Raw genomic sequence first — 11,322 nt, 5'->3', positions numbered from 1 at the left:
TCATATTTCACCCCGCTATGTATCATTATTTCGCCCCGCTATGTATCATCATTTCGCCCCGCTATGTATCATTATTTTGCCCCGCTATGTATCACCATTTCGCCCCGTTATGTATCATCATTTCGCCCCGCTATCTATCGTTATTTCGCCCCGCTATGTATCACTATTTAACCCCGTTATGTATCATCATTTCGCCCCGCTATGTATCGTTATTTCGCCCCGCTATGTATCATTATTTTGCCCCGCTATGTATCACCATTTCGCCCCGTTATGTATCATCATTTCGCCCCGCTATCTATCGTTATTTCGCCCCGCTATGTATCACTATTTAACCCCGTTATGTATCATCATTTCGCCCCGCTATGTATCGTTATTTCGCCCCGCTATGTATCGTTATTTCGCCCCGCTATGTATCATTATTTCACCCCGTTATGTATCACCATTTCGCCCCGTTATGTATCATTATTTCGCCCCGCTATGTATCACTATTTCACCCCGCTATGTATCATTATTTCGCCCCGCTATGTATCATCATTTCGCCCCGCTATGTATCACTATTTCACCCCGCTATGTATCATTATTTTGCCCCGCTATGTATCACCATTTCGCCCCGTTATGTATCATTATTTCGCCCCGCTATGTATCACTATTTCACCCCGCTATGTATCATTATTTCGCCCCGCTATGTATCATCATTTCGCCCCGCTATGTATCATTATTTTGCCCCGCTATGTATCACCATTTTGCCCCGTTATGTATCATCATTCCGCCCCGCTATCTATCGTTATTTCGCCCCGCTATGTATCACTATTTAACCCCGTTATGTATCATCATTTCGCCCCGCTATGTATCGTTATTTCGCCCCGCTATGTATCGTTATTTCGCCCCGCTATGTATCATTATTTCACCCCGTTATGTATCATTATTTCGCCCCGCTATGTATCATTATTTCGCCCCGTTATGTATCATTATTTCGCCCCGCTATGTATCGTTATTTCGCCCCGCTATGTATCGTTATTTCGCCCCGCTATGTATCGTTATTTCGCCCCGCTATGTATCGTTATTTCGCCCCGCTATGTATCGTTATTTCGCCCCGCTATGTATCGTTATTTCGCCCCGCTATGTATCGTTATTTCGCCCCGTTATGTATCATTATTTCGCCCCGCTATGTATCGTTATTTCGCCCCGCTATGTATCGTTATTTCAACCCGTTATGTATCATTATTTCGCCCCGTTATGTATCATTATTTCGCCCCGCTATGTATCGTTATTTCGCCCCGCTATGTATCGTTATTTCACCCCGTTATGTATCATTATTTCGCCCCGTTATGTATCATTATTTCAACCCGTTATGTATCATTATTTCGCCCCGTTATGTATCATTATTTCGCCCCGCTATGTATCGTTATTTCGCCCCGCTATGTATCGTTATTTCACCCCGTTATGTATCATTATTTCAACCCGTTATGTATCATTATTTCAATCCGTTATGTATCATCATTTCGCCCCGCTATGTATCATTATTTCTCCCCGTTATGTATCATTATTTCGCCCCGCTATGTATCGTTATTTCGCCCCGCTATGTATCATCATTTCGCCCCGCTATGTATCATTATTTCGCCCCGTTATGTATCATTATTTCGCCCCGCTATGTATCGCTATTTCACCCCGCTATGTATCATTATTTCGCCCCGCTTTGTATCTTCGTTTCATTCTTGTTCTGTCGTTCCATGGGATGGGATAACGACAATAGTGGTAATTCCGCTATGTATCGTTATTTCGTTCCGCCCTGTTAGATTAAGGTCTTTGTTTTGTGGATAATGATAATTGTTCTACTACGAAAATTCGCAGCGGAATAACGAAATGGGACATATCAGCCACCATAATATGGTATAGGGATTTTTCTGTTAGCATACTGTACATGTACAAAGTTTACTATCTCGACAGCCATCATCAGAATTAGTACTGGAAAATCATTAAGAAACAATGCGCCAAACATTGTATCACACGGAGTAAAATTCGATACTAGCTTTCCAGTTGAAATTCCATAACGATTTTAGGTTTACGTTTGAGGACCTGTCAATTCTATATTCTTGTGGATGTGAGTCTAGTCGGGAGATGTTCAATGTGTACTATAATGAAGCGTTGTGTGAGAGTTGGGAGAATGGTTAGGTACCAGTTTGTATAGTTAGCTGTGTAATGGTGAACTGTTAGATACCGCTGTGTGAGAGTTGGGAGGATGGTTAGGTATCAGTTTGTATAGTTAGCTGTGTAATGGTGTTAGATACCGTTGTGTGAGAGTTGGGAGGATGGTTAGGTATCAGTTTGTATAGTTAGCTGTGTAATGGTGTTAGATACCGTTGTGTGAGAGTTGGGAGAATGGTTAGGTATCAGTTTGTATAGTTAGCTATGTAATGGTGAACTGTTAGATACCGTTGTGTGAGAGTTGGGAGGATGGTTAGGTATCAGTTTGTATAGCTAGCTGTGTAATGGTGTTAGATACCGCTGTGTGAGAGTTGGGAGAATGGTTAGGTATCAGTTTGTATAGTTAGCTGTGTAATGGTGTTAGATACCGTTGTGTGAGAGTTGGGAGAATGGTTAGGTATCAGTTTGTATAGTTAGCTGTGTAATGGTGTTAGATACCGCTGTGTGAGAGTTGGGAGAATGGTTAGGTATCAGTTTGTATAGTTAGCTGTGTAATGGTGTTAGATACCGTTGTGTGAGAGTTGTGAGAATGGTTAGGTATCAGTTTGTATAGTTAGCTGTGTAATGGTGAACTGTTAGATACCGTTGTGTGAGAGTTGGGAGGATGGTTAGGTATCAGTTTGTATAGTTAGCTGTGTAATGGTGAACTGTTAGATACCGTTGTGTGAGAGTTGGGAGAATGGTTAGGTATCAGTTTGTATAGTTAGCTGTGTAATGGTGTTAGATACCGCTGTGTGAGAGTTGGGAGGATGGTTAGGTATCCGTTTGTATAGTTAGCTGTGTAATGGTGAACTGTTAGATACCGTTGTGTGAGAGTTGGGAGAATGGTTAGGTATCAGTTTGTATAGTTAGCTGTGTAATGGTGAACTGTTAGATACCGTTGTGTGAGAGTTGGGAGGATGGTTAGGTATCAGTTTGTATAGTTAGCTGTGTAATGGTGTTAGATACCGTTGTGTGAGAGTTGGGAGAATGGTTAGGTATCAGTTTGTATAGTTAGCTGTGTAATGGTGTTAGATACCGTTGTGTGAGAGTTGGGAGGATGGTTAGGTATCAGTTTGTATAGTTAGCTATGTAATGGTGTTAGATACCGCTGGGTGAGAGTTGGGAGAATGGTTAGGTATCAGTTTGTATAGCTAGCTGTGTAATGGTGTTAGATACCGCTGTGTGAGAGTTGGGAGAATGGTTAGGTACCAGTTTGTATAGTTAGCTGTGTAATGGTGAACTGTTAGATACCGTTGTGTGAGAGTTGGGAGGATGGTTAGATATCAGTTTGTATAGTTAGCTGTGTAATGGTGTTAGATACCGCTGTGTGAGAGTTGGGAGAATGGTTAGGTACCAGTTTGTATAGTTAGCTGTGTAATGGTGAACTGTTAGATACCGTTGTGTGAGAGTTGGGAGGATGGTTAGGTATCAGTTTGTATAGTTAGCTGTGTAATGGTGTTAGATACCGCTGTGTGAGAGTTGGGAGAATGGTTAGGTATCAGTTTGTATAGTTAGCTGTGTAATGGTGTTAGATACCGCTGTGTGAGAGTTGGGAGGATGGTTAGGTATCCGTTTGTATAGTTAGCTGTGTAATGGTGTTAGATACCGTTGTGTGAGAGTTGGGAGGATGGTTAGGTATCAGTTTGTATAGTTAGCTGTGTAATGGCGAACTGTTAGATACCGTTGTGTGAGAGTTGGGAGGATGGTTAGGTATCAGTTTGTATAGTTAGCTGTGTAATGGTGTTAGATACCGCTGTGTGAGAGTTGGGAGAATGGTTAGGTATCAGTTTGTATAGTTAGCTGTGTAACGGTGAACTGTTAGATACCGCTGTGTGAGAGTTGGGAGGATGGTTAGGTATCAGTTTGTACAGTTAGCTGTGTAATGGTGTTAGATACCGTTGTGTGAGAGTTGGGAGGATAGTTAGGTATCAGTTTGTATAGTTAGCTGTGTAATGGTGTTAGATACCGCTGTGTGAGAGTTGGGAGGATGGTTAGGTATCAGTTTGTATAGTTAGCTGTGTAATGGTGTTAGATACCGTTGTGTGAGAGTTGGGAGAATGGTTAGGTATCAGTTTGTATAGTTAGCTGTGTAACGGTGTTAGATACCGCTGTGTGAGAGTTGGGAGGATTGTTAGGTATCAGTTTGTATAGTTAGCTGTGTAATGGTGTTAGATACCGCTGTGTGAGAGTTGGGAGAATGGTTAGGTATCCGTTTGTATAGTTAGCTGTGTAATGGTGAACTGTTAGATACCGTTGTGTGAGAGTTGGGAGAATGGTTAGGTATCAGTTTGTATAGTTAGCTGTGTAACGGTGAACTGTTAGATACCGTTGTGTGAGAGTTGGGAGGATGGTTAGGTATCAGTTTGTATAGTTAGCTGTGTAATGGTGAACTGTTAGATACCGCTGTGTGAGAGTTGGGAGGATGGTTAGGTATCAGTTTGTATAGTTAGCTGTGTAATGGTGTTAGATACCGTTGTGTGAGAGTTGGGAGGATGGTTAGGTATCAGTTTGTATAGCTAGCTGTGTAATGGTGTTAGATACCGTTGTGTGAGAGTTGGGAGAATGGTTAGGTATCAGTTTGTATAGTTAGCTGTGTAATGGCGAACTGTTAGATACCGCTGTGTGAGAGTTGGGAGAATGGTTAGGTATCAGTTTGTATAGCTAGCTGTGTAATGGTGAACTGTTAGATACCGTTGTGTGAGAGTTGGGAGAATGGTTAGGTATCCGTTTGTATAGTTAGCTGTGTAATGGTGAACTGTTAGATACCGTTGTGTGAGAGTTGGGAGGATGGTTAGGTATCAGTTTGTATAGCTAGCTGTGTAATGGTGAACTGTTAGATACCGTTGTGTGAGAGTTGGGAGAATGGTTAGGTATCAGTTTGTATAGCTAGCTGTGTAATGGTGAACTGTTAGATACCACTGTGTGAGAGTTAGGAGAATGGTTAGGTATCAGTTTGTATAGTTAGCTGTGTAATGGTGTTAGATACCGCTGTGTGAGAGTTGGGAGAATGGTTAGGTATCAGTTTGTATAGCTAGCTGTGTAATGGTGAACTGTTAGATACCGTTGTGTGAGAGTTGGGAGAATGGTTAGGTATCAGTTTGTATAGCTAGCTGTGTAATGGTGAACTGTTAGATACCACTGTGTGAGAGTTAGGAGAATGGTTAGGTATCAGTTTGTATAGTTAGCTGTGTAATGGTGAACTGTTAGATACCGCTGTGTGAGAGTTGGGAGAATGGTTAGGTATCAGTTTGTATAGTTAGCTGTGTAATGGTGTTAGATACCGTTGTGTGAGAGTTGGGAGGATGGTTAGGTATCAGTTTGTATAGCTAGCTGTGTAATGGTGTTAGATACCGTTGTGTGAGAGTTGGGAGGATGGTTAGGTTGATTTAGATGTGAGTGATACAGAACCAGGTGTGATATGGCGTCCGTAATGAATTGTTAATGTTACCATTACGAAACCTGAACTAGGCCAGTGGTATAATGTTGATTGTTAAGCACAACGAAATTCGTTTACAGATAGCACGTGTTGGTGTGGAATTGGTCGCTGTATTTTTAATGTTGATTGAGATCTGGTGTTATCATTCAGTCGTGTCGGTAATTACATTTAACTGAATAGGGCCTGGAAAACGGAATTGTTGAATGATATGTGGAAGGAAAGTTAGCTGTATTCATCACGACTTTGGGTGTCGGGTACTAATTATACGCTGTATGGGGGTCGTTTGTAAGGTATTATTTAGACTCTGCAGACGTGAATTAGTTACACGATACGGCGGTGTTACTGATGTCATATGTATATGTACACGTGTGCCGTCCTTAATGACCAAAGATGATGATAGGTCATTAAATAATACAAAGTAATAATGTATGCCGTTGATATGACGACACATATTCTCTTCTATAAGTATACATTTGATGCTGTTTGGCGCTACTAGACAGAGTATCAGAAGGTCTCTAGTCTGGTGTCAGGGCCAGAAGTAGCTGCTGTTGTTGCGGAACAACAGCAGCTAGGCCAGAGGAAACTCGGGCTATGGTGTTATGTGTTCCTTGTTGATTGAATTGATGAGATTGTCAAACAATTGTTTATTTTTTCAGGGAGCTCCGTCCTCCCACCCAGGACTACAGCCACCAGGACAGTTTATTCGGGGTAAGTGTTTGTACAATTATTTAATCATGCCATTAAAACACAATTCACTGGTCCCACGTCGTTTTAGACACATAAAGTATGGGTCTAACTATTGCTTACATTAAATCTTTGTGTGCAAACTTCCACTGAAATAATATGAAACTCGAATGTCAACCGTGAAGAATTATTTAAATCCACATTCAGGATACAATTAAACCTGTACCCACAAGTATTTATAAACACTCCTACCATCTATTTAATGTGTTTGAATTGTGTACTTATCTAACTGTGTAATAGGATAAGTTTTGTCATAAGACCCGTTATCTCACTTTTATGTACTTACTCAGGAGGAAGGCTTAAAGACAATACGAGTTGAAATAATTGATTTACATAATGTTAATACTCTACATAATGATTCATATATATACGATTAAACATGCCCAGTTAACGATTAGAGGCTGTGTTATAGCATATCGTTAACAAAATTACACTCCAATTTACATAGTAATTCATAGTGTATCTAATGCTAAATACAGGAAACTATATTGCGGTAAAAGTGAGTGGGATATTATTGTCGATCATTTTGCGGTCCTTGCCCTTTTCGATATGGTGAAAGATTGAAATCTGAACGAGAAAAGAAATATTAAAATGCCTATATGCTTAATATTTTTTTATCCACTTTAATTTATACAGTAGAAAAAGTTTACGTTTAACGAAAAAATAACTCGCGATATAATTATAAAAGTGTTGTTCTACATGTTTATCTATATAAATGGTTTGTACTGGGTACAATATGTTTTATTGTAAGTATACAAGTAATCCTTTCCATTGCCATCACTGCCGTAACTTAAATACACCGAGCTTTGGTCTCCTTAATTTCATTAATCACGTCCAAGTTGTCGAAAGGAATGGTGATCTTTACCGTGTATTGATAGGCTTAGTTTATGGACCGGGCTTTCCACAAACAACATGCATAGGATTAAGCTTATCCTCAGTCTAATCCGTTTTGTAGTTGATAAATGACAAGCATTAATAACATTCAGTCTTATCGAGAGAAATAACAGATATCTAAAGCAAATAAATACAAAATTAGTTCAAATGTTGTTGATACTTCAGTGGTTGAAGCAAATGTTGGGCTGGACTGGTGGTATAGTTTATTTTTGTAAACTTTCCTCCGTTTATAACATCTAGTTACTGGTTTATCGCCGACACTGATATGATGTAACACTTGTTTTCCTCCCATTTACTCAAATCATATATCATGCGCCGATGAGGAGCGTTCATAAAATAAGAACGAAATACAACTATACATTAGAAACATCTGCCATCAACGGAGTCGAACATGCCTTTACCGATCAGCGAAAACAGTGATTTTAAAAATCATTTCATTCGAGAAAAAATGCATGAATGGTGGTTTTTCCGCCTAGTTAAAACATAATGTGAATAAACAGATCTTCTAAAACGATTTTTATCGCATAAAAGGAATTTTTCAAAGTGTTTTAAATATGCAATTATCAATGTTTCCTTTCATTGTCAGATTTCCATAGTCACAGTCAATGGCTATACAAGCTTTAAACATGTTTACATGTTAATATAGTATTTACATTATCCGAACTTGTATGAAACTTTTATACTTTAAAGTATGACTCGATTTTTGCTTCAGAATGCCTTTTCTTCGAGGTCTAACTTCATCGTTCATCCCGAGTGGCTGTCTGAGAATGTGGACCCTCCACTATCACGTCCGATGAATCGCCCTCCTTGGCCATGGGAGCAGCCAAAATACCGTCAGAATATCAAACTGTCCCAACTAAATGGCAATGATGCCGCGAACACAAAGACTGATAAAACCGGAAACCAACAAGTTAATGAAACCGAGAATGCTGATGGATGCGGAGTGCAAGAAAATGGATACGAACCAGTTCCCAAATACCCCCCAAGTCTGTATTGTTATGGACAAAACTCGGCCTACATGGACGCGAATGGAAGTCCAGCTGTATATAATTAACCCACTTGAATTTTAGCTTAAATATCAAAATATCAGCATAGTTATTTCACGCAAAGAAGAGCTGGCCGTTTCATGACCTAGGAAAGTAGCAAGACTGCTTAGATCCCATTCCATTTGTCTTAATTTCGAGTCAGGAACACTTGAAAGGCTACGTATCGACATGGCGCTATAGATGACTTAGAGTATTATCACAGGCGCTTGCATATGCATAAAATATTAATTTCAAAATTTACAGATACGGCAGGTGTCTGGGTACTATGGAAAGTACAACCTTTGCGACTGATAGTATATGACCATGTTATTAAACAATGCATGTAGCATCCAGAATTCAAACAGGATTTCCAGATAATTTATATTTTAAGCTATTACTCCCCCTGTCTTTAAGTTAAATTAGTACGGATCTAAAATATACCAAAACAGATTTATAATGTTGTTAAAACTTATTACAATAATTATACCAAACAGAAAATATACCAAAACGGATTTTATTGTTCGTTAAAACCTATTTTACCATTTTTTTCTATTATGTAAAAGTACACTTTTTTTTTACAATCTAAACAAACTGTAGCTGTTGTGGCTATATTTTATAAGAGAAAACTGGTTCCCTTTATAAGTCTGTATATTCTCGCTTCTTGTGCTTCTCGGCGTTTTTGTTCATCTCTTCTGGACTATGTAGGAATATGTTTACTACATGTCCGCCATCTCACTACGAAACCAAGTCTTTTAAACAACTTTCGGATGTCAGTGTATTATTATCACTTTCACGCTCGATCACATTCGCAGCATCTCGGCCGATTCCATATTTCGAGTCTTGACAGATATTGGCCGAGAGGCTTAATGGCCGTTAATAAAGTGAATGTTGAGTTTTGGAGGTCTTAACGATACCTGATAATCCTGGTGAAATGTTTTAACTTTGTTTTTCTACCTGTTTTCTTGTTTATGTTTATATCATTGTTTCCTTGTTTTCTACACATTTCAGTGACAAAAAGTTTAATCACGATTCTAAATAACGTATTCGTATCATTGAAGCAATTCATTGTTGATGATTGTAGACAGTATTGATGTCGGTTTCAATATCGTTACATATAATAGCGCGTGATTAAGTTTCTGTTTATGAAAGATTCCAGTGCGTATAATCATATACATAAATAGTGCTGATACCAATGTCAGTTTGTATGTTGTTAAATCTAGCTTATGAAATATGATGTTATTTATTTTCATAATTTGTTTCATTCGTCAGAACGAAAATTTCCGGCGAAGTTCTCAGTAAAGCTGTTTGTGATATCAGGGTATGAATGTTGAAGAATGATGGATGATATTGGAGAAGAAATTACAATTTATATTAACATTTCGTATTATGGAGGCATATATTCAAAAGTTCCACTTGTATCACAGCACAAGAGCTAATTTGGTAACATACTCTGTATGTTGAAACAACGGATCTCGCGGAATTCATTATCTATAAAAACATGGTTAAATATATCTTACTCAAGCTGTTGATGGCTCTAGTAATATGATCATTTAAATATAACATTTATTTGATTGCCATATGCTAGAAATGTTAAGGTAAGACTCTGTGAACATTTAAGATTTAAAAATTTAAACCCCCTCTTACACCTGTCTTATCTGTCAAATGTCAGACTAGCGTTGACAGATGTGTGTACGAGGTCTGTCAGATTGATAAGCCCACTAACCATTACTATAGTTGTCACATTCATTATATTTTACTTGGGCAATCTGTTTTAGACACCTGCAGTACCGTATATGACTTTACAATATTATATATGATTCCCAGTCATCAGGAAATGAGAATTGTACGGACCCCAAAAGTATCGGGAAATAATCATATACTTGTGGATGATAAAATGAAACATTACTGCTTTTAAATGTAAAATCTACGTAAGTCAACTATATGATAACGTTTTTGAATTCCAAATCCAAGAGTTCGCAGTAAAAACACAATAACAGGTATAATATACGGCAAAGTTGTACATTTTAGAAACATTGAGAAATATTGTTTGACGTTCAAAAAGTAATCGACACCTCTCAATATATACCCTCAGACCTTGAACAGTTAAAAAAAAACTTTTTTGTTTTGATGTTGGCTTTTGAAAATTTTTGCTTTTTAACTCTGTGGCAGAAGTCCTATTTTCAGCGTTATATTTGTTGTTAGCTTATTTTATATAGTACACTGTTGTGACTGCTCATTTAACAGTATTAAAACGATACTGCCATTAATTACTAGTATGTTTGGTGAAATTATAATGTTGTACATGTGCTTTGTAAATATGTAACTATTTATTCGAAAATAGGTAGGTATATAGTAAATTATCTTTATACTTTTGACACGTGTCACTTTTTATTTACCGATAGCAATACAACGAAATCTCGTTAGCACATAGGTCTACGTTAGACCAGGTTTCAAGAGTACAGCGGGTGGAACATTATCTGTATATATGTCTCTGATCAAACGTATGGAATATAGAAATGTAACGAGATTTGTAATAGTTATAAAAATGCTGAATAACAAATCACAGCTATGTCGTGGTAGCAAACTAGCCTATACCAATTTTCAAAGAGATCCCTATTGGTGAAATAAAGGAGAATCCAAGGTCAACAACTTTATTAAGCGGCTGAGGAAACAAAGCTGAAGGGATCACGTTGATAAAGTAACGCCTTTTCAAAAAGACCGATTGAAAACAGAGTGTGTGGAGATTTCCCGACAAACACAAGATTGACATATTGATCTGATGACAGGAAAGATTTAAAACAAAGCACTGGACTTCAGGAAAGAAGTGTCTTTACATCACTGTATTTAAGGTTCATTGGCCATGCATGGTTGATATGGCTCTGACGATATCATTGAACCAATTCGACTTCAATTGACGAACTTCGTGTATACGGCACGGGCACCATAGACCTACTATTAGTATCGTGTCGCAGTCAGATAGGTAATTTAAAGTCCCACAAGGGTTATGTGACAAAGGATTTGGCAAAATATACAACA

The 11,322-nt window shown here is 38.3% G+C and overlaps 1 protein-coding gene across 1 annotated transcript; it reads left to right on the top strand.

The window, feature by feature from the left end:
- Positions 1–6,279: 6,279 nt before the first annotated feature.
- Positions 6,280–10,659, top strand: LOC117335597 (the record flags this gene model as incomplete). The annotated part of the gene is given in 2 exon segments (XM_033895701.1): positions 6,280–6,331; positions 7,974–10,659. Coding segments are annotated over 2 exon segments (394 nt in total), but the record flags the coding sequence as incomplete, so codon positions are not given.
- Positions 10,660–11,322: the final 663 nt, after the last annotated feature.

The sequence above is a fragment of the Pecten maximus genome, chromosome 10 (assembly GCF_902652985.1).
Source record: "Pecten maximus chromosome 10, xPecMax1.1, whole genome shotgun sequence".
Classification (NCBI taxonomy): domain Eukaryota; kingdom Metazoa; phylum Mollusca; class Bivalvia; order Pectinida; family Pectinidae; genus Pecten; species Pecten maximus.
This window is presented reverse-complemented; position numbering and strand designations above follow the sequence as displayed.